Below are 24,478 nucleotides of genomic sequence, written 5' to 3'. Positions count from 1 at the left end.
GCAAGTTCCATTTCACCTCTTCTCCCAGCTGCGATTTCAGTGGGTTTAACCCTCCTGCCGGTGTAGACTCTGACCATCCTTGTTCCATCAGAGCAATCCCTTCCTTGGTCTAGTTTAGGAGCCAGGGTGTAATCTGTGTAGTTCTGGTCAAAAGGAAGCCCAATGACTTTGGTTAAATGCTTAGAGCAGGAGATACCCTGTTTCTTCTCCTGGATATAAGTAGGGAAGCATGTAGCCTCAGGCTGCTTGTAATCAGCTTGTTCCCATGAGGGGATTCAGCCATCAGACCAAGCCAATACCTGGAGAAGGCTCACAGAAGCCCCTGCTCAGTAGCTTGAAGTCCAACTTCTCTCAGGATGTTATGTGAGATAGTGATTGTTTAAGCCACTTGGACTTGGGTTTTTTGCTGCTTGTGACTAAAAAATATCCTGATACACTAAATCATCTCTGATCCTGGGAAGTGACTCCAATCATCCCAAGAGGGGCCTCCCTTCCCATGGCAGGGCTGGGTGGGCCTCCCTCAGAGGCCCAAATCCAAGTCTAGCCATTTCCTGCTTTCTTTTCTCCTGTCAGTGTTCAGTGCCCATTTCTGGTGACCTTTATTTTCTGTCTCATTTCTTAAAAAACGAACATACAAACAAACAAAACCCACAGAATTAATTCGACTTTTAAAGTTTAATTTAAACTTAATTTTTATTTCAACGATACATATTTACAAGTTAGATGGCTAAAAAGTTCTTAAAAGGAAAAGGGAAATCTCCACTGTATTGTCCCACCCCAAACTCTCCAGAGGCCATCCCTGTCCGTCCTTTTCATGGTTTCTTCTGGACTGTAGCTCCTATTGCTAAATAAGATTTTTCTACAGCTTTTATCATTCTCTAGCTTTAGTTGTTATGCATTTTCTGTGATGGCAGATGGAGACCTAGACTTCTTACACCCCTCTCCCACATACATATCCTCTCATTTCTTAAAAAAGTTATATCACAGTATTTTGTTATTTACATTATTCTCTGTAAACATTAGTCACAGCTGAGCCATGTAGTGTACTACGATTATATTTCTGTTCTTAAACAACTGTTTTTCTGCTAGCATTCATTGATCACAGTGTCTTTTCCCTTGCTTATTTTTCTATGTATTTTCACTACTTCATCCCAAGTTCTTCAAGAAAAGTACAAATCCCTCCAATGCACGCAAATCAATTAGTTTCTTTTTTTTCTGCTACCACCAACATCTTATGTTGTTCACCTTTCTCCTGTGTTGGATTCCTTGTTTCTTAGATGCCATGTTTTCTTCTATCTTGGCTTAATCATTTATTTTGGAGGAGCAAATGCTCCCGTGGGTTTCTGATAAAAAGTGCAAGGGTGATAAAAGTGTTGAGACCTTTCATACTGAAAATGTCTCTGTCTACCCTCTCATTTATTTGTAGGTGTTTTTCATGTTTGGGCCTTCGCCCCCTGCCCCCAAAGTGTAGTGGTCATTGACTATTCATAATTAAGAGTGAGGCTCTAACAGGTTGACTAGATGCTCTCTGAATGGAAGGGATTAGTTGCACTGTGGGCTTCCCTTTCAGGTAGGTAATAGGGCAGGTGCTGGCTTTTGTGTTGGGAAATCCTCAACAGTCTGTATCTGTTAGTCTTTTTCTTGGGTCGGACAGTTTCCCCACAGGGGGATCCTGCGGGCTCCTGTTTTGACAGGATATGAGTCTATCAGCATTCTGACAGCTGAGTAAGGGAAGGGCCCTGGGGCTCTTGTTTACTATGAAGATATTCCCTTTCTCCCTAGCTTGAGGTGACCACCTCCCTCCCACACTCCACTCCGCCTGAGGTCAATAACTCCAAAGAGAAAATCTTGTGAGAATGAGGAGAAGTAGGTGCTTGGTGGGGAAAGGGAACTTTTATTCACTTTCTACCAATCTTCCTGGAGATTTGTAGGGAGAGCGGTGGCGTAAGCACCAGCTAACCCTTCTCCACAGATATTTTTTAAACCCTTACAAGCTGTGTGAACTTGAACAAGCTTCTTAATTTCTCTGAGCTTCAGGTTCTTCATTCGTAAAGTAGAAACATAAGACTTTGGTGTGAGGGTTAAGTGGGGTTACTGAATGTGAAGTGTCTGGCACAGTCTGCCCAGCATGGAGAGAGCATTCAGTTGTTGGTGGTACAGTGGTCTGGGGTCTGGAGGAAGAAGTTGGTAGTCTCCCTAGCTTTGTTTCAGTGGACAGAAAGAACCCCTTCCCACGATCCAGTTCTTTTCTGTACTCCCTCAAAAGGAAAGCCACCCTATTCATATTTTGCCAAAATATTAATAGAACTTCAGGGGTACAACAACCTTTACAACTTGTCCTCTACCCCACCCTCTCTCTCAGTGCCCAGCCAAACACTTAGAGCAACCACCTCTCTTCTGCCTCCCATCCCAATAGATTAATGTGCAAGACTGAGAACTGCAGTGAAGTCAGTCCAAACCTAAATCCCAAGAGTAAAATTGACCCCCTCTTCTCGGCTATTTCACACATAATCCCGCCACCCCTAGGCAATGGCCCAGTTCCTCCTCTTACTCTTCCTATCTTTTCTAGCCCCCTGGAAAGAGACAGGCAAAGAGAACCTTCTTGCCTTCAGTGTACTAGAGCCTCTTTCCCAGTGCAAAATGAAATTTCTCCTTCTCCCTACTTTTCACCAGCTCTTTCTTGCCCCAGTCCTTCTCTCCCTTTTTCTCTCACTGTTCTTGTTTGGGACCTTGACTCTGCTTCGTCAAAGGGCAGCCTTCTTCACAAAGTCTTTTCAGTGAATTCTTAGGATGCTTTTCTTATCTGCTCTGGAACCTCCTTTAGCTTTGTTAACTGGCTATATCTTAGGGGATTGAAGATGCAAGAGGAACTGGAGAAGCTGGGGAATCTGAGGTTATCTTAAAGTTAATTTAGAATGCCTGGTGGGACCAAGATCTGGTACAGAATCTGATGAAAAGAAGCACACAATTGCTAAGTATTTTTTCCCAGTCTAACATTTTAGGTTGCAAGACTAGTGGAGATTTTGCCTGCTACATTTCTCATCTAGACTCAACCACTGAAAACACACCTAATAAAATGTTTGGAGTAGGACTTGACTGACCTTCGTGGAAATGGTGTAAATACATGGTCATTTGAGACTATATGTGAATGAAGGTCAGCATAAGGATACAAGAACAGGCCTCACCTCCTAACCCCTTAAACTTGTGTTTCCTTTTTCAACCACATGCAGACAGGAATGCTGCACTTTTTCTTCTGTAGGTGATCTTTTAGGAGTGTGGACCTTAGTCTGTCCTTAAAATTTTCCCCAGCAAAGTAATACAGCAAAGGATTGAGGCAGCTATTGGCTGCTGCCAAGGCCAGTGTGATGACCACAGCTTTATGCAGGTTGTCTTGGCATTTATTCACTTTCCACACAAGCAGGTGCAGGGTCCTCAGGACGTGATAGGGCAGGAAACACAGGAGGAAGATGATCAAGGCAATGATGATGGTGATAAGTGCCTTCTTGTGAGAAACCCGCAGACCCGATTCTGGGACCTCCACCTTTAACAGAGCTCGAATGATCAGCAGGTAACAAATGCTGAGCAGGAAGAATGGCAGCAGGAAGCCCATCACCAAGGCAATGTAGTTCATGGTCTGCAGTTTAACAATTTTATCAATATTCAACTCTAAGCATGATATGGCACTGCCCTTCTGCTCAGAGCCATTTTTCAGAAGCACTATCGAGGAAGCCATGATAAGGATCCATATGATCCCACACAGAGTCCAGGCAGTCCTGATGCTGGTGACATGGAGGAGCCGGAAGGGGTGAACAGTTGCCAGGAAACGCACGATGCTCAGCACAGTCAGGAAATAAATGCTGCTGTACATGTTGACATACATAGAATAAGACATAATCCTGCAGGCCAGGTCCCCAAATATCCAATTGGAACCTCTGAGGTAATAGTCAGCTCTGAAGGGTAGTGTACTTGTGAATAAGAAATCTGAAATGGCCAGGTTGAGCATGAAAACATTCACAGACGTGGACTTCTTATAAGACTGCAGGAAAACATAGATGGAAAAGCCATTTCCCAAGGTTCCCCAGACAAATATTATCAGGTACGCAAAGGGGTAAAAGTCCCTTTTGAAGTTTTCAATTGTACAGTTCCCGTTGCTGCCGTTACTGCTGAAGGTGCCATTGGGTTCCATTTCTGGCATGGAGATGGATGGAGGCAAGGACAGAAGCTTTCTCTCCATGCTGGATTAAAAAGAAACAGACATAAGAAGTTACTTCTTGCTCACTACCTACATCTTTCCAGATTTTAATGAAACGGAGAAATACTAGTTTTTCTTTGCTACTTGAGTCCAAAAATACCAGAAAAGTCTTTACTGTATGCTCCATTATATTTCATGATAAATTTCTAGAATGCAAACTAAACATTAATTTTCTTTGACCGAAGCTGAAGCCTCAAACTTGGGGGACCTTTGGCCCAGTGCTTATGTTAATACTGCAGTCTAAATCTACCAAACAGCAGATGTCTCATCAGAATGTATGGAAGACAAAAGGAAGTGGCACAACATTTTCAAGTGCTAAAACAAAAATCTACCAACCCGGAGCTCTTTATCCAGCAAAAGTACCCTTCAAATATGAAGGAGAAGTCAAGACATTCTCAGATGATAGAAAACTAAGAGAATTTGTTGCCAGCAACAAACCTACCCTAAATGAATGGCTAAAAGAAGTCCTCTAGACAGAAAGGAATCAATAAAAGAAGGAACCTAGGAACATCAAAAAAGACGTAGATCATGAAAAGCAAAAATATGGGTAAGTACAATAGGATTTTCTTCTCTTTTTGAGTCTAAGTTATGTTTGATGACTGAAACAAAAATTCCAACATTGCCTGATGTGATCTGATATGATGTAGGGGAAGTTTTAAAGATAATTATATTGTAAATGGGGGAGGGTAAAGGGACACAAAGGAGGTAAGGTTTCCACACTCTACTTGAGTTGGTAAAATGATGACACCAATAGACTGTGGTAAATGATGTATGTGTAATGTAACACCTAGAGCAGCCATTAAAAAGCTATACAAAGAGATATGCTCAAAAACACTAGAGATAAATCAAAATGTAATTCTGAAAAGTGTTCATGTCACCAACAGGAAGATAGGAAAAAGAAAATAGATCATGCAAACAGAAAAATACAAAAAAATGGCAGACTTATCCCTGACAAATCAATAATTAACATTAAATATAAATAGTCTAAATATACCAACTAAAATATAGATTGGCAGACTGGAATATATATATATTATATATATAAATTATATACTGTATATAAGAAATTCACTTCAAATAACAGTATTGGCAGGTTGAAAGTAGAAGGATGAAAAACATATATGTCATACAAACATTAATCAAAGGAAATCAGGGATGGCTCTTAATATCAAATAAAGTAAACTTCAGAACAGAGAACATTCTGAGAGAGGGACATTATATAATCATAAAATAGTTCATCTGCCAAAAAGACACACAGGTTCTAAATGTGTTTGCACCAAACAACAGAGTTGCAAACTATGTGAGGGAAAAACTGATAGAATTGAAAGGAGAAATACACAAGTCCACAGTTATAGTTGGTAATTTCAAAACTTTGTCTCAATAACTGATAGAGCAAATAGACAAAAACTCAGTAGGAATATGGAAAACCTCAAATACAACATCAACCAACAAGAACCAATTGACATTTATAAAATACTCTATTCAACGAAAGCAGAAGACACACTCTTTTCAAGTGCCCACAGAACATATACCCAAACAAACCACATCCTGGGCCATAAAACAAACCTTAACAGATTTAAAAGAATTGAAATCATACAGAGTGTGCTCTCTAACTACTATGGAATCAAACTGGAAGTCAATAGCAGAAATATAGAAAATCCCCAAATACTTGGAAACTAAACAACACACTTCTAAATATTCCATGGCTCAAAGAGGAAGTCTCAAGGGAAACCAAATAATATACTGAACTGAATAAAAATGAAAATGCACCATATCAAAACTTGTGGGGTATAGCAAAAGCAGTGCTGAGAGGAAACTGTGTAATACTAAATGCATACATTACCAAAGAAAAAGTTTTAAATCAGTCCTCTAAGCTACCATCTCAAGAAGCTAAAAAAAATCCTTTAAAAGTAAAATAAACTTGGGTAACCTGGGTGGCTCAGTTGGTTAGGTGTTTAAATCTTGATCTCAGCTCAGGTCTTGATCTCAGGGTTATGAGTTCAAGCCCTGCATGGGGCTCCGCATTGAGCATGGAGCCTACTTAAAAAAAAAAAAAAAAGTGAAATAAACCCAAAGCAAGCAAAAGAAGGGAAATAAAAAGCAGAAATCAAGGAAATTAAAAACAAAACAAAACAGAGAAAAACCAATGAAAGAAAGAACTGTTCTCTGAAAAGATCAATACAATTGACAAACCTGTAGCAAGACAGACAAAAGTAAAACTAGAGCAGACACAAATTGCCATTATCAGGAATGAAACAGGGGACGTAATTATAGACACTGCACACATCAGTAGTATAAGGGAATAGTATGAACACCTCTATACGCATAAATTTGATAACTTAAGTGAAACGGACTAATTCCTTAAAAAAAAAAAAAACTACCCCAACTCACCACATACAAAATGATAATTAGAACTACTGAGAAAATTACAATTTAAAACTCTAAAAAGGAATCTCCAAGTCCAGGTGGTATCACTGGAGAATTCTACCAAATTCTACCATATTTAAATAAGAATTAACACCAGTTCCATATAATCTCTTCCAGAAAATAGGAGAGGAGGATACACATCCCAATTTATTTTATGAAGCTAGTATTACCTTGATACTAAAACCAGACACAGTATAAAACAAAAGACTACAAACCAATATTCCTTATGAATATAGACACAAAATCTCTTAGCAAAATATTAGCAAATAAAATTTAGCAATATTACAAAAAGAATTATGCACCACAACCAAGTAGGGTTTATTTCATGCATTCAAGTCTGGTTCAATATTCAATATATTTCACGTAAAAATTGTCTTTTTTTAGTGTTAATGTCATATTCATCTAAAGCAGTTTCCTCTTCCTTTTTTTCCTTCTTTCAATTCCTCTTTCTCTTTTTCCCTCTCTTAGGAAATGAATGATTACCTGATCAAAAGAGTCCCTCACTCTTTATGTGCACGTTCTAGGAACATATGGTCTAAATAAACAGGCACAATGTCTGAAATAAAGGAAGACAAAGTTATTAAGAGGTATTTCATTTTGTGGACACTAAAAGTGTATTTACATAATAGCTTTTATTATTACAGTTGTAAGAAAAAAAGAAAGGGCATTCTTTTCAAGTTAAAAGAAGATACCAATTTTGGCATGTTTCAAAGTCTTTAAAAAATTAATTTATTGTATGATAACAAGTGTCAGCACAATATTTTGATCTGAACAAGGCCAGGGTTAAATTTCCTTTGATTAAACTGAATTTCCTGCATGGGATTTATGAATTAAGCAATATTCCACTATTTCCATAACTTGTTTAAAATTTAAAATTATACATATAAAATTTTAATTTAACTAAAATGAATGATAACAATGAATCCTTTTTAAAGATTTAATTTTATGACATTCTTACTTTGGGACAAATCATAAGAATTTAATGTTTTAACTAAAACTATAATTTCCTGATCCTTAACTAACTTAAAGACCTTAGACAAATAGTTAATAAATAATCTTTGGATGCCCAAACAATTTCTAAATAAGAAATAGATACAAAAGAGTGGTTATTCAATATAATGAATTGAATGAATATAAATTTTTACTTTATTTTTTACAAGGGTAATAGATGAACAAAATGTGTAAATGCCTTTGGATTATATTTTTTAATTCTATTATATTTTAAAATTGTTTAGATTGTATGACAAATGCTAGTAGACAGAAAAATATCTAAATTAGTCTTTATTTTCTCTCTAACTGTTCTTACGCTTGATGAAAAGAAAGGTTGATTACTTTGGTCAAGATGATAATTAATATAGTTAATACAGAGAAATACAAATATGTATACAAGATAATGAATATGATTTTCTGTTTGTTTATTAAGAAAGCTGGAATAGTTTATTCAGAGGGCAAATTTAATTTATACACACAATGTTTTATTTAATAGACTTAATTTTAAAGCTATAGTTTAACACTTTAAATTCATTACTTATTAGTGTATTTATATATTTGTGAATGCCTAAATGCATACATATGAGGACATATTAATAAATCCTTAACTGTAGGTTGTTAAACATGAATAATGTACAAAAAGAGTAAAATTATAACATAAAATAATTAGGTTATTTTATACTCAGTAGTAAAGATTTCTTTTCATCAATAAAATATTCTGTTAAATTTCAGTGCTTCTGATATACTTTCAAGTCATTTTTTAAAAGATTCCTTGCTTTCAAAATAAAGTTTTTAATAACTATTGTTAATTTCTCAGTGTTTTTACAATGTTTCCTATAATTATTTCTTGACTCTAAATACTTACGAGTTATATCTTCTCTCCTTAAGCAACTATTCCTGATTCTTTCTTTCCCAAATTCAGACCCCCAAATTCAGGATAAAGCCATTAATTTGTTTTTTGTGCCCAAACCATCTTGGGGTTTTACTAAAATGGCCAAGGGGTAATACAAGTTTTGTTTCTTCATCCTATGAAAGGAAGGAACAATGGGAATAATTAGATTTCTAAAAATCCTCTGAATTTTAATTAATCTAAAACTATTGCGAGAGCGTTTTGGTTTGCCAAACAAACAATAAAAAAGCCGATAAGTTACCCCAAAAAAGTTGATTATACTTAGGTAAAATATGCTAATGCAAATATCTTTCAGGGATTACATACTTTTTAAGTTAAAAGAAGCATGTTTGCATTTAAATGCAAAGATTACTATAACCGAGATAAAAAGATTTTTTCCCAGGTTTCTAGATTCACGAACCCTTTCTCCTTTTTGGTCATGACCAATCTGAACAAGCAGTAGACTTTCTGATTCAGTTACATGGGAATTGTCAGAGGTCAACTTTTGATTTCAGTCTTTCATTAGACCTAGCAGCCACATGTAACCATCTTGTTTAAGAGCTATAGCAGCTCCAGCAAGGCTTCTAGAAGCCTTAAGTCAACTTTGTCAACTTAGTTCTATGGTCTCCACTAAACTTAATAGTCTCCCTGTTGGGGGCACCTGGCTGGCTCAGTAGGCAGGGCGTGGGACTCTTGATCTCTGGGTTCTGAGTTCAAACCCCACATTGGGTGTAGGGATTACTTAAAAAAAATAAATAGTTTCCCTCTGTTCCTTTTATTAGATATGACTTGGGACTTCTCAGCCAATCACATAAGCTCCTATACAATTCTGTTGGTTTCCCTTAAAACATAATGATCCATTACTGTAACATTAAACCAAGCTACCCTAATTTCCTCATGTGTGTGTGTGTGTGTGTGTGTGTGTGTGTGTGTGTAAAAGCCCGTGACTGGTTACCTTAGTAACCGAGGTGTCCATACCTTGCATGGACCTTCTAGATTCTCCCTTGCATATCCCTGATTTAATTTTGTTGGTTCATACTAGAAAGAAAGAGAAAATTGCCAAGCAGGCTATGCTATCTCTGATTTGAATTTACTCTTGAAATATAAGCTTTACCTTGAAATAAAATAAAGTCAGATGACTAAGTTAATTGCCTTTACCCAGACTTGCTGACAAAAGGATAAAAGAACAAATATTTATACTGATACACGGAATATGATTTTGGATTCATCCATGAATTCAAAATACATTAGAAATAGAGATTTCCTGACACTACAAGACTCCCTATAAAGTAAACAATGAATCAGAGAACCCTCAGATGCTTTGCTACTACTCAAAGAAACAGCCATAATAAAAGTAGAGTTTAGCAAGGCTGCTTCATGATATTACCTACAACAACCGAGATAAACTGGCGATGGTATTAAACCAACACTGGCAGGGTAATCTGAAGGCTACTGCTAAGGATGCTCCCATGCATGCCCCATCTGCCGTCAACACAATGCTAGCAAGTCTGTAAAGGTAGAACATGGACAACCACAGTCCCAAGGCTCCTTTGAACATCTCCAGAAGGTCTATGAATGTGTTCTGGTTATTGTTTATTCTCAGAGCGTGTTAAGGCTTTTCTTTGCTACAGAGCTCTGTCTGTATGGTAGAAAAAAAATAATTGCTTAATTTGGGAATCCCAGCTTGTCTCTTCTGTAAGAGACACACATTTCACTGATAGAGTTATCAAAGAACAGTAAAGCTTTAACTTTTACTTAGAAACGTTGCTGTCCTTATCCACAGGCAACAGGGAATGTAACAAGAACTAATGGAAATCTAACACCCTCGAACTTCTAAGGATTGAAGTATTTCCATTGGCTTTGATTACAGGCAATGAGATCAATCCCCCCTGGAACCCAGAAATTATCTCCTCCCGAGTACATAACAAGCTGCCTTGTGCATTTGGGGATTACTTCCAATCCTTGATCCTATTCTATTGTGATCTAATGTGATGACTACAGGGAAGTTGCATTTCCAAAATATTCTCCAAAGCAGTCTCCGTGTGATCTGAAACCTAGATATTTGGTCTTCCACAAAAGACATCAGAGAAAAACTTCTCTTGACCCTAGATGGAGAGGACCCTATTGCTATCTTTAACAATGGACACTGTATTAACACTCCAATATTTTAACTTTTGGACTCATGTCTCCCAACTAAAAAGACACACAGAACTTTCCCTCAAGTACTGGAAGTCCATTCCTTTGAAAGACCTCAAACAAGATTTTTAGAAATTCTCCAGAAGCTGTTGATTTATAGAAGGGCAGATTATTGACTACAGAAGCAGACAGCTTTCACACAAGACAGAACAAAATTAATTTTCTAATTCTTTAGCACCCTTTTCTTTCTCCTTACTACTCATTTTGTTCATCATTGTACTTTTACCCTGTCTATTAACTAATATGATCTCCCTTATCTTCATCCTGGGACCCATTACAGTCTTTGCCACTTAAGAGAAAACAGAATTCTCTGAGTTGTTTTTTCTTTTTTTTTCAAGTAGGCACCACACCCAGCATGGAGCTCAATGTGGGGCTTGAACTCACAACCCTGAGACCAAGACCTGAGCTCAAGAGTCGGATACTTAACTGACTGAGCCATGCAGGCACCCCTCTGGGTTGTTTGTTTTTTCTTGGATCATAGCTACTGTTCTGAATTTAACTGATTGCTGACAGCATTTAATAACTAAAACCAACCAAACAAAAAACAAATAAATAAAAAAACACTTCAAGATGTAAATTTTCTTCTCCGTATCCCTTCTGATAGTTAAGTTTCCCCTCACATAATTAACCCCAATTTCAGTCTTATAAAAATTGTATATTGACCCCATATCAACAAAATGCTTCTGCTGAAGTCCTTACGACCCTATCGGCAAAACCTAACCCTTTGGGAGTGGGAACAAAGATTGGGTCTAACCCGGATAGAAATCATTACTTTATTTTCTTCAACAACTTTCCAGCCTGCTTTGCAGGACCTGTTTGACTCCACTAAAGGCATCTGCCCACCTCAAATGACTTTCCACCCACAGATGCTCAAATAAAGAAAAGGGCTCATTCCTATTGTGAGAAATGATTCTTAAATTCCCAGTTACCACTCGTCTACTTCTTATGTGGACATCGGGCTTACACCCACCTGCCACACACTAACTTACCCTGGGTACTCAAGGTCATTGTTAGAGGATGTCAGATGTTTAAAATTACCACCCCTCCAGGAATCGTGTTTCCCTAAAAAGAATACACAGAGACATCTGAGAGAGGCAGGTACAGGCTAATTGAGAGAAGTCTCTCTCAGGAGAGAGAACCAATTGCCTGGTGTGCATACTGTGTAAGCAACAACTACCAGAGTTGGAATAATGCAACTGGAAAGAATCACTCATAACTTATTTCTGACCCTGGCAAGAGTCTTATTTATTTAAAGTGTACAACTTCTGCTCTGGAAGCTGACAAAGACTTGCTCCTTGATCAAACTCTAGCCAGGCTCCTCTGAGCCCTCTTCCTGATAGGCTTCCAACCTGCTCTATAAAGACTTGAATAAAGGATTAACAGTTTTTTGTTTTTTGTTTTTCAGTGTTAACATTTTTTTAAATTATAAAAATGACAGTAGATTGTAAATGCTTTTGTAGTCTATAAACAATTTTTCTATAAACAAAATGTCATGATCATTTTCCCATTCAATAGATTTTCTACTACAAGATAAAAAAAGATTGCTTATGTAAATGGTAAGGATATAACATGACTCTAAGCCAGAGAACTCTGCCTCATGCCCAAACACATAAGGATTAATGGTAGGATGGAGGAGAAAGCATTTCTGAAGGGGTAGATGGCCTAGCCTAACCACATAAATATGCAACAACTGTTCATACAGTTTATGAGGGCTTCTCAACCTGTGTTTGCCACCCTCTTCTTATTTTTTTAAACATTTTTTATTTAAATTCAATTAATTAACATATAATGTATTATTGGTTTGAGAGGTACAGGTCTGTGATTCATCGGTCTTATACCCAGTGCTCATTACATCACATGCCTTCCTTAATGAAGGACTAACGGTTTTTTTGTTTTTTTTTTTTTAACAGTTCAGGGCTACATCTCTAGGATGACCAAAACCTCCTCTTCTTGTAGAGCCTGAAAAAACTCAAGGCTATCAAAAGAACTTACTGTTTGTTCCAGACAACACCTGAAGATACGGCTCCTGTCTCCCAGCCTCTGTGGGAGGGTAGGATCCTAAGCTTCAAAAGTGTCAGTTATCAAACCCAGATGCAATTCACATGGGCCAACCTCCCCTTCCCATTTTTTGTAATTTTTCACTTCCCTGACTCTGCCGAGCACTTGTTTACCCCCTCTCTATTCCTTCATTCTTCCTTAAAAACATCCACTCACCTCTGTAAAAAATGAAGTTGAGTTCAGTTCATGTTGGACTCTTCTCTACTGCAATAGTATATTACCGATTAAAATCTCTCCTTCCTTTAACTAGCATGTGGCTTTGTTTATCTTTGGCAAAGCCCAGGTTTAAATGTAAATTCGTTAGGTAGAGTTGTCATGGATAATAACACAGTCCTTAATTTCTCCTTGCCTAGCCAAAGAGAATTTTCTGCTAGAGTAAACACTTATTACTGCAGCTGGATAAATATTACATTAACAGCCTATGACTTGAGGTATGGGTGGAGGGAAGCTTCCTGGATGTCTAGAAAAGAACAGGAGGATTTCAGGGGACATGTTTTCATTATCAGAGTATGATAGTATGGGTCCCTGTTTTTCAGAGTCTGTTATACGAACTAATAACCATTTTTGTTCCTGCAAAGTCCTGCTTCCTTGAATCTTACCCCCAAATTATCTAATGCAGGCATAAATCCTATTATAATTCCTAACATCCTCTTTCTGAGATGCCCCAGTTTCCCTTCATGTGCATTCCCCCTTGACACAAGTCAATAGACCCAACTTTGTTCAACTACAGGTATGTTCCCAATGGCCTTTGACTAGAAGACACTGACTCTGAGAATCCACGTAATGATCTAAACAATAAAAAAGGTAGGGTAAAACATTAGTAATATTGAGCTACCCAAAGAGATGGCTTGTTAATATATTTCTGATGCAGCAAGGATCTTTTTCAATTCTCCTTCAGACACTTATGTGAAGGTGTAACTCAGAAAACATGGTTGACATGTAAATGATGTCAAAAAAGAAAAACTTTTTTCTTTAATTCAGCACTTCCCAAAGTATCTTCCACAGAATATGAATTCCATAAGATGCTCTGTAAAAGACAAGCCTTCCATGTTTAAATCAGCTTGAGAAATACTGTAAACTCCAGTATTCCTCTCTTGGGGACTCATAATGCACATTAAAGGCTCTATGGGGGTCCTGCAGGAAGACAGAAGAAAAAATTTACACACAGTAAATTTTTTACACACGGTATCCCTCCCTTTTTTTGATCCTAAAAACTCTTGTGCTCATTAACACATTCTAATACCCCATAGAACTAATGTTCTATACAATCTTATGGAAATGCTGATGTTATTATATAATTTTTCTGGAACAGAATTCTTATAGAAGAGAAAGAGAACCCCCACGTAATGGGCCAGTTCAACCAGCAAGTGTTAAAGTGTTTGGAGTCAGGGAGTTCTAAGCACTTACTTTTGGGTAAATTAGCATTTCTGAGCATCCATTACTTCATTTATAAAATGGAGAGTGTATTCATTTCCTAGGGCTGCCTTAACAAAGTACCACAAACCTGGAAGCTTAAACAACAGAAATTTATTCTCTCACAGTTCTGGAGGCTAGAAGTCTGAAATCCAGGTGTCAGTAGGACCACGCTCCCTTAGAATCCCCTAGGGAAGAATTCTCATTTGCCTTTTCTAGCTTCTAGTGGTTACCAGCAATCTTTGGCATTCCTTGGCTTGTGGATGCATCACTCCAATCTTTTGACTTTCCCATGGTATTTTCTTCCGTGTCTTCACATCATCTTCCTACTATGTATTCTGAGTTTCTGTGTCTCTTCTCTTCTTACAAGAACACAGGTCATTCAGCTTAGGGCCTATCTTAATCCAGTATGACCTCATCTTAACTAAATCCATCTACAAAGATCCTATTTCCAAATAAGGTCACATTCACAGGTATCTGGGATTAGGACTTGGATATGTCTTTTTGGGGGGACATAATTCAACCCACAACAAGGATATCTAACATCAATTTCATGGGGTTGTTGTAAGCATTAAATGAGAAAGAGAGAGAGCTTCTTCACACAGTACTTGGTACTGAGTAAATGCCCCCCAGCTCCTCCACCCTCAGGAATGTATGTAGAAATGACCTCGCTTCAACTGACCATGAGGATGATGAACTCAGTTCTCATGTTCATATGAAGTATAAAAAGGAGACTCCTCTTCGTGTTTGCTAGAAGGGCATACTGTACAGAAATACTGATAACTCTTGGATTATTCTGACATGTTTATGATGAAAATCTCTCAAAACCACCCCACTCTTTTGCTTTCAGTCTATTTCTACCAGGCAACCTTCTAATAACCTGCTTCAACAGGCCTCTCTGGAAGGGGGGACTTTGAATCGTGAACTGGAAGATTACAATAAAGGGAATGTAGAACCCCCCATTATAAATGTTTAAGCCAGAATAACCAGAATTCTGGGTTAAAAATTATTTCCTGGTGAGTTTGACTTGTGTAAATTGATTTCTTTAGGCCTAGGAGTAGACTGACAAGATGAGAGTTCTCATAATGCAGAGCTGAGGGCCACCTCTTATTTCAGAGATGACTATAGGGCCTTAGTTCTGATGACATGAATAATGGCTCTCTGCTTTTGATCTGTCTCAACAGCAAGTCTGAGTTTTCTTGCTTGGGTTATAGGGAGAATGGTGAGGCCATAGCTGGGATGAGGAGAACACACTCTAGAGCTCAGGAGAAAGGTCAAGGGTACAGAAGCAGTTCAGAAAGATGGTCACACAGAGTCTGGAAGTCTGTAAGCCTAACGGGAAAGGGAATATAGCAAAACAAGGAACTTGGAGATAGTGTTTTAACTCAGTCTTATAGAGAATTAAAATTTCTATTGGTTGAAACATCACCAAAGGCAAGGGAAGCAAGGGCAAAAATGAACTATTGTGACTTCATCAAGATAAAAAGCTTTTGCACAGCAAAAGAAACAGTCAACAAAACCAAAAGACAACCAACAGAATGGGAGAAGATATTTGCAAATGACATATCAGATAAAGGGCTAGTATCCAAAATCTATAAAGAACTTATCAAACTCAACACCCAAAGAACAAAGAATCCAATCAAGAAATGGGCAGAAGACATGAACAGACATTTTTCCAAAGAAGACATCCAAATGGCCAACAGACACATGAAAAAGTGTTCAACATCGCTCGGCATCAGGGAAATCCAAATCAAAACCTCAATGAGATACCACCTCACACCAGTCAGAATGGCTAAAATTAACAAGTCAGGAAACGACAGATGTTGGCGGGGATGCGGAGAAAGGGGAACCCTCCTACACTGTTGGTGGGAATGCAAGCTGGTGCAACCACTCTGGAAAACAGTATGGAGGGACAGATTTCAACTCAAAAAGTTGAAAATAGAGCTACCATACAATCCAGCAATTGCACTACTGGGTATTTACCCAAAGATACAAATGTAGGGATCTGAAGGGGTACGTGCACCCCGATGTTTATAGCAGCAATGTCCACAATAGCCAAACTGTGGAAAGAGCCAAGATGTCCCTCGACAGATGAATGGATAAAGAAGATGTGGTATATATATACAATGGAATATTATGCAGCCATCAAAAGGAATGAGCTCTTGCCATTTGCAACGACGTGGATGGAACTGGAGGGTGTTATGCTGAGCAAAATAAGTCAATCAGAGAAAGACATGTATCATATGACCTCACTGATATGAGGAATTCTTAATCTCAGGAAACAAACTGAGGGTTGCTGGAGTGGGGAGGGGTGGGATGGATGGAGTGGCTGGGTGACAGACATTGGAGAGGGTGTGTGCTATGGTGAGCACTGTGAATTGTGCAAGACTGTTGAATCACAGATCTGTCCCTCTGAAACAAATAATGCAATATATGTTAAGAAAAAAAAAAAGAAGATAGCAGGAAGGGAAGAATGAAGGGGGGGAAATCGGAGGGGGAGACGAACCATGAGAGACGATGGACTCTGAGAAACAAACTGAGGGTTCTAGAGGGAAGGGGGTGGGAGGATGGGTTAGCCTGGTGATGGGTATTGAGGAGGGCACGTTCTGCATGGAGCACTGGGCATTATATGCAAACAGTGAATCATGGAACACTACATCAAAAACTGATGATGTAATGTATGGTGATTAACATAACAATAAAAAATTTTAAAAAAACTTTCTATTGGTTGGCAGGGCTAGGACAGAAGGATCAGACTCCAAATCGGAAATGCTAGAGGTAGTCCAGGCAGCACAACCCAAGCCCATGAAGCAAGCATGGAGCTGGATTAAATGTCACAATTATGTATCTGGAAGGGCGGAGCACTAGAACCAGGGTCAACAAACAGAGCCTCAGGGGACAAAGAGACAAGGCATGAGAGAAATAAGACTGGTACGTGACTAGCCAGAGGAATTTTCATGTTCCCATGGGTTTCATTACAAATGGCCTTTTTTTTTTTTTTTTTTTTTAAGGGATGGAGTCCTATCCATATGGCCACAGAGAACCTACTCTAGTCTTAAAGACCCTGACTTTGGAGCCAGGATTCTGATAGAATCTTAGGGAAAGCTTATATCTAACAGAGCAGGGAAGAATCTGAAAAAAGTAAAAATAGACCTAAAAACAATCAAGTCCTTAGACTTTTTGACCATGAAGTCCACTTCTCCTATCTCAAGACCCACAGGACTTGCGAATTGCAATGAGAAGGGCAGCCTGGGAAGGTTTGGAAGCAGCCTGCACTCCTCCCTGACTAGGGTGTAGCAAGCCTTCAGGGACACTGTCAGCTACGGATGCTGAGGAAAGTCCCTTATCATAGGCAGAGCATGGAATCCAGCAGGTATGACCACAGACAAGAGGTCATCAAAAAAAGATGGTAACAGGTGTTCCACCAGGAAGTTGAGGGGTGTGGGGGAACCAAAAGCACACCCTAGGAACAGGGACTCCTGAGCAACTGGGCAGCAAGGCAGAACTCATGGGGAAGCTCGTCTGTAAGCTGTAAGACCATTTAGAGCCAGACCACAGTGCAAGAAGAGGGTCAGTATAGGCAGGCCCTGAATCCTGGAGGCCCTGAGTTCTGAAGGTCCTGAGTCCTGATGTCCTTGATTCCTGGAGGCCCTGGGTTTTGGAGGCCCTGAATCTGGAGGCCTGAATCCTGGAGGCCATGAGTCCTGAGATTCCTGAATCCTAGAGACCCTGAGTCCTGGAGGCCCTGGTCCTAGAGGTCCTGAGTCCTGAGATCCCTGAGTCCTAGAGGCCCTGAATCCTGGGGTCCCTGAGTCCTGAGATCCCCGAGTCCTAGAGGCCCTGGGTTTTGGAGGCCCTGAGTCCTGGAGGCCCTGAATCCTGGAGTCTGGAGGCCCTGGGTTTTGGAGACCCTGAGTCCTAGAGGCCCTGGGTTTGAGTCCTACAGGCCCTGAATCCTGGAGGCCCTGAATCCTAGAGTCTGGAGGCCCTGGGTTTTGGAGACCCTGGGTTTTGGAGGCTTTGAGTCCTAGAGGCCCTGAGTCTGGAGGCCCTGGGTCTTGGAGAGCCCAAGGGCTTGGGCACAGAGACTCAGGCCAGGGATGCCAAGACAGGGGTCCATTTTCCCTAATGAGGTGGAGACCAAATCTCATGAAAAAGAGAGATGCCCAACTTTAGAGTCAAGGCACAAAGTCAGGATCAGATCACCCCCTAGGGTAACTGAGTTCCCAGAGCTGCTTCTATGCCTCTGCCTGAGATTGGGATTGGTTCTGGGCCCTGGAGGGGACTGGAGTGGGAGTGGCCGAAGGCTGACAAACAGCCTCAGTTGCAGGGGAAGGATACCCTACAGAAGCTGGAGCTTTGATTCCAAGAGCATCTTAATCCCTGGAAAGCTTAAGAAAGAAAATACAGATTCCCTTCCTAGAAGCCTCGTCTAACTAACAGCCACAGGCTAAAAGCAGGACTAGCTCAGTTCCAAAATTCCGTTTAGCTCAATACTTTCTCTAGAGAATCCTTTAAAACATTTTGATTGTTCTTTCCCGCCCATATAACATACATCTGACCACATCACACTTCAACATTTTAGACTGTTTTTAAAAAGAAAAAGAAAAAGAAACTGCCTGCTATACGTGACTGTAGAAATCAGCCAGACCAATTAAGTACGTGCCAGGAAGCTGAGAAGTACACGAAGGGGTACATTCAAGGAAAATTAGGAAATAAATGGACAGCCTAATTTCCACTGCCTTGGCGGGAGAGGAGAAAGAGCACGTGCACAGCTCCTGTACTGAAAAGGAGCCGGGGACAAAGAAAGAATGAGGCTTTGTCTCCTGCGGCTTTGCTGGTAACAAAACAACAAAGAAGAAACAGCGAGAAGCAGCAGGAGACAGGGATTCCATATTTCGGTTATGAAGAAAACCAAATGTGTTGCATGGCCGGTTAGAATCTGCTGTGGACAAATAGCTTCCACTGATGCTTGGAATGTCTGCGTGGTCGGAGCAAAGCTGCAACCGTCCAGAACATCGCAGAGATTATTTTCATGTGTACTTAGAAAAATACCTTTTTTTTTTTTTTTTAAGAAAAATACATTTTTGGACAGGGCCTAAGGACCTCCTGTCACAGAGTCCCTCCCCCCTCGCCCCACCCCTCCGCCGCCCCCATCAGCCCTGCCTGGGACTGTGCACCCGCAGGTGTGCTCCCCTTCAGTGCTGAGCTCGGGGCCTGTGACCCGTCTCAGAACCTGAAGCCCGAGACACTCAGACACGCCGACACAGACGTGCCCCGGGGAGCAACAAGCGACAAGCATTACACAACGGGAGGCTGTGAGATCACGATACACCGCTGAAGAACAGAGAATCTTCTGGAGAATAAAGGTCGGTGCAGTCCGCATCATCTTTACGAGGAATTAATGATGGGATTTTGGTGCAGCACCTAAGCTGTCAGCCCCAGGACAGGAGAGCTAGACCGCCGCAGCCTCCCAGATTACCACTAGGTGACGTCCTGGGTCCTCCGTTTGGCCACTGTCTCTGGGACTTCGAACTCCCACACCGAGAATCCTTCCAGCAAGTTAACAGCAGGCCCTTGGCTGTCTGATTTCGTCAGCTACCCTCACTTCCCTCACTTCAAGCTACCCGCCTGGGCCAGGCCTGCCTGAGGGTTCCGGGAAAGCACACGTCCTCTATCAGCCACAGATGTTTGCCCATTCAAAATGAGCAGCATGCGGTCGGCGCTCTGCAAAGCTCCTTCTGTGTGTTAGCTCAATTAGTCCCCAAACAGCCCTAGGTAATCTGAATTGGCTCTTTTATAGATGAGGAAAATTAAAGTGCAAAGATATGGAATAGCTTGTGTGCCCAAGTTCACTTGTCACTTAGTGGTGGGATGGGGCTTAAACCCAGCTCCAGCCCTCTGTCACAAAGCTCCTCTGTCTCTCTCTGCGCAGCACATACCGGGTCCTGGGTACCTGATGGGGAAGAAAATACAACCTCAGACCTAAAGGAACCTCCAGAGTGGTGAATAAATCAGACAAAGCCAGGCGAGAAGGGCCATCAGAATGAAATGACATAGGGAACGGCCTTGGGGAACAAGAGCGTTTTTAAGGTACTAAGGGGAAAGGTCGGCTAGGGAGAGGGGCCAGGGGTTCCAGACAGAGCACCAGGCTATATGAAGAGACTGGCTGCTGAGAGCACAGGGCAAGTTTGGGGAATGGCAAGTGATAACAGTCTAGGTGAAGCATGAAAGGGAGGATGAGGTGGGCAGAGGGTGGTTTGAGAGTGACCTACATCCACACAAAGGAGTTTGGGTTTTATTCTGAGGGCAATGAGGGCCCTTGAATTGCAGAAAGCAGATGTGTATTTTTTAGAAGGGTGATTCTGGCAGCGGGTGGAGGACAGTTGGGAAGGAGGCAAGCCTAGGTTCGGAGAGACTGCAAGGGATGCTCCTGTGCTTGTCCAGGGCAGAGGGGGTGGACATAGCTGGATGGGACTGAGAGATATAAAGAAAAATGAGAGGTGGCCAGAGTTGCTGATGGACCAGTTATGGAATGTCAAGGAAAGTGGGCGGGGCGGGGGGGGGCGTGGATCTTCTCAGGTCTTTGCTGGGAGAATGGTGCCTTCCACTAATAAAAAGAACATAAGAGGAAGATGCTGTTTTTTGGGCGGGGGATGAGTTCAATTTGAGTTTGAGGGGGAATGAGTTTGAATTTGAGGCTTTTGTGACACATGTAAATGGAACTGTCCCCTTGCAGTCTAGAGCTGGGGTGGAGGGGCTAAGGGAGCCTGCTGAATGTATGGCTCATCAGCACTTGATGGTGACTGAAGCCAGAAAAGTTGGAAGACCTCACACAGGGGCATGAGAACAAAGAAGGAAAGAGGGCCAGAGACAAGACCTTGGGGTGACATCACCAATTAAGAGACAGGCAGAGAACAGGAGCCTGGAAAGATGGTTGACAAAGGCTGGTCAAACCCCAAACCAGAAGAGACAAATCAAGAATACAGTGTCAAGGAGGCCAGGAGAAAGAATTGTTGAAGGAGCAGGTGGTCAGTGGGGACAAAAAGTCTCAGGGGACTCTGCAATAAGAAGGCTATCAGTGACCAGAGGGGTGGGGTGGAAGCCCAAGGACAGGTGCATCAGTGGAGAGCATGACTGCTGAGCTGGGAGAGGACACTTTCCAGTTCTGCAGCTGTGAAGGGCATGTTGCTGGAGGAAGATTTTGAGTCCGGGAAAGAAGCTGCATGTCTTCTTTTCTCTGGAGACACCTTGATTATGACTCTCAGCCAAACTCCCTCCAGTGACTTGGGTCTCTTCCTCTCTTCATTTCTCCTTCTCTCTTCCAACTTCATCCGCCTGAACTTCTAGACTAGAATGTACTCTCTGTACCTGAAGGCTAGCAGACCTGGTCTGACTCCCAACTCTCCCACTTTCTAGCTGCATAACTCTTACTCTCTGCCCTTCAACTTCCTCACCCTCAAAGTGTGGCTAAAAAAGAGAGCCTGTAGGATTGTTCTGAGTTGTAAATCAAGAATGTGCTCACTCCACACAGCGGGTGGTCAAGCAAATGCCAGTGTTCTCTTCTACCTAATTCTGCAACCTATTCGACTTTTTGTTTTTGCTTGTCCTCTCACACTTAAACTCCCTGAACTTCTGGGCTCACTGTTGTCATGTCTTTCTCATCTTCCTCTTTTTAATATACGGCAATAGCTGCCCTGCCCCATCCCCACCATCTCAGAGCTGCCTGTGAATCATACAGGACTGGGATAAGGTCGTCTGTTCTTGTTCAACAGCTGGTTCTACTGCTCTTTCTCAAACTTCCTTCTCAGTTACTCTAGAATTTGATCTTCAGGTCTTATCAGTGAAACCTCCACTCTTTCTCTGTCTTCTGTGGTCCTGAGTACTTGTGGTTTTCCATTTCCTGATTGTTCAGCCCTTCTGAATCCACTGTTATCTCTTCTTTACCCAATTGTGGACCACCACTGGAGCCCCACTGGGGTCCTCAGCTCACCACTCTCTGTAACCCCCCAAGAACTCACCCACCATGGAGACGATACCCCATCTCTCTGCCTCCGACTCCCAGAGGTCTCTTACATATGAAAATACCATATTTTCATCTTAAAATTTACAAAGAATTTTTTTTTCTCAGTTACCTCATTTGTTCCACTTGACTATCTTTTGAGATAGGCTGAGTTGGCATTTTTATCCCAATTTTACAAATAAAGAAAAAGAACTCTGAGATCTAGAAAATGTAAGTGGTTTCTCCCAAATTCTAACCTAAGCTATACTCCTACATTTCTAGTCGTCCACAGGAGAGCCTTATTTGGAGATTCTGTCTCTACCTCAAATCTTACTTGGGTCTATCCTCCCTCTCAAATCAATCCCACTCAGCTGGTGTTAGGGACTGAATGTGTGTGTGCCCCCAAAATTTATATGTTGAAGCTCCAACCTCCAATGTGACTGTATTTGGAGACAGGGCTTTTATGGAGGTAATTGAAGTTAAATGAGGTGATACGGTAGCGTTCTGATCCAGTAGGACTAGTGTCCTAGGAGAAGAAGCACACTCTGCCATGTGAGGACACAGCCAGATGGTGGCCACCTACAAGCCAAGAGGAAAGGTCTCAGAATAAAACCTATCATGTCAGCATCTTGATCTTGGACTTCCAGGCTCCAGAACTGTGAGAAATAAATTTTTGTTATTTAAACCACCCAGTCTGTGATATTTCCTTATGGCAGCTGGAGTGGACCAATATAGCTGGTGACCATTTGGGGGATGTTTTCTTTCATTTTTCTCTTTCTTTTATATCTCACATCCAATCAATGGACAGAGTTATCTCCATTATTTTTATATGATGTGCCTTGAATTCTATCCTTCCTCTCTACGTACAAAGTCACGACTGTAACCTTGGGTTTTGTTAGCTGATGCCTAGAAGCCATTAGCATCTCCTGACCTGTATACCATTGCAAGAGTAAAGCAGCTAAAACATCACAGAACCATGAGATTTGATGGTCCAGGGGAATTCTCGGCCCCGTCAGACCTCTCCCTCTCCCCCTCACTTATGTCTACATCCTCCCCCATGTCACCATGAGTTTGAAGTTCTCCACAGTATGAGGCTTCTGCTTTAATAATCACCCTGCAGTTCACAACCCCCCCCCCCATGCTCTTCGTTTTCTCTGACGACTTTAGAGTATAACTTAGATTTTAGCCCCCAGAGCTACTGCATACTGTGGAATGGCAAATAGGACATTCTTTATATAGCTCACAGAAATATTCAGAGGAGGGAGTTGGGGTGAGGTCTGGAGCTAGATCTGCCACTTACGAGCGTGGGGATCTTTTTGCAGGTGATTTATCTTCTCTGCGCCTCACTTTCCTTGTCTGTAAATGGCACGATGAGTGTGAAGTATTTCACACAGTTTGAGCACTCAACAATGTTAACTATTATGATTAAACTTCAAATTTGGGGCCTAGAGAAACGATTTAAAAGGCGAAAAGGCTCTCAGAGTATTAGTAAAAATATAAAAGCGAGCCTGAGAGATGATTTGATTTAAAAGTAAATAAATATGGTGTCTGTGCTGCGGGGAAGCAGTGGAGGGCAGCAGGTGCAGGCAGAGACTCCGGATGTGAGCACTGGTTCTTTCACTCACTAGCGCTGTGACTAGTTACTAGCAAGTAACTGCATCGCCCTGTGCCTCCACTCCTCCTCAGTAAAATGGGGGCAGTGATAATACTAGCCACCCCTTCACAGGGTTACTATGAGGTTGAAGGGCAATGATGCTTGAATGGCGCCCAGACCAGGGCTGGGGCGAGAGAAAGCACCGTGTGGATCACAGACTGAGCCCCCCAAGTTGTGCAGAGAGGATGCAACCCTTTGGATCAGAAGATTCTACAACATGTTTGTCCCTCGAAATCCCAGAGGCCCCAGAGTGCTGAACTGATACATCCCCCCAAACAGGGAAGTATCATCGAGTGCCTGATTCTTGAAATGCAAGACCGCTAGCTTAGTTCTTACTTGAAACTGGCCCCAAATGTCATGGCAGACACGTAAAGCTTCATATACTTTCTTGCCTCCTCAGAACAGTCTTATGCTTTCAGAATTTTTCCAAAGGGATAAAGTAAATTAAGTTTTAGAGACCAAAATAGAAATAGAGACAAAAAGAACTGAGATTACAAGATCTTTTGAATGAGGAACTGAGCTGGTCCCCAGGCTTCCAGAATAAATGGGGGGCGGGGAGGAGGGGTGAACCACAGAGGGGCCCGCTTCCATGGAGTC

The 24,478-nt window shown here is 41.2% G+C and overlaps 1 protein-coding gene across 6 annotated transcripts in view; it reads right to left on the bottom strand.

Moving 5' to 3' along the window:
* Positions 1 to 714: 714 nt before the first annotated feature.
* Positions 715 to 24,478, bottom strand: part of CYSLTR2 (cysteinyl leukotriene receptor 2) — a 30,909-nt gene continuing 7,145 nt past the window's right edge. For 2 of the 6 annotated variants that reach the window (XM_032403040.1, XM_032403041.1), the window contains exons 2-4: positions 8,535 to 8,695; positions 7,163 to 7,235; positions 715 to 4,235 (exon numbers count right to left, since the gene is read on the bottom strand). In XM_032403040.1, coding sequence (XP_032258931.1) covers positions 3,197 to 4,234 — 1,038 coding nt within the window. In that variant the 5' untranslated portion in view covers position 4,235; positions 7,163 to 7,235; positions 8,535 to 8,695 and the 3' untranslated portion in view covers positions 715 to 3,196. Of the gene's footprint in view, positions 4,236 to 7,162; positions 7,236 to 8,534; positions 8,696 to 11,743; positions 11,817 to 24,478 lie in introns of all 6 variants that reach the window. The other 4 variants (XM_032403043.1, XM_032403038.1, XM_032403039.1 and 1 more) reach the window with 3 other exon arrangements.

Source organism: Phoca vitulina, unplaced genomic scaffold (assembly GCF_004348235.1).
Source record: "Phoca vitulina isolate PV1807 unplaced genomic scaffold, GSC_HSeal_1.0 scaffold5, whole genome shotgun sequence".
NCBI classification, from domain to species: Eukaryota; Metazoa; Chordata; class Mammalia; order Carnivora; family Phocidae; genus Phoca; species Phoca vitulina.
The sequence above is the reverse complement of the archived record's forward strand: the minus strand, read 5'-3'. Positions and strand labels throughout refer to the sequence as shown.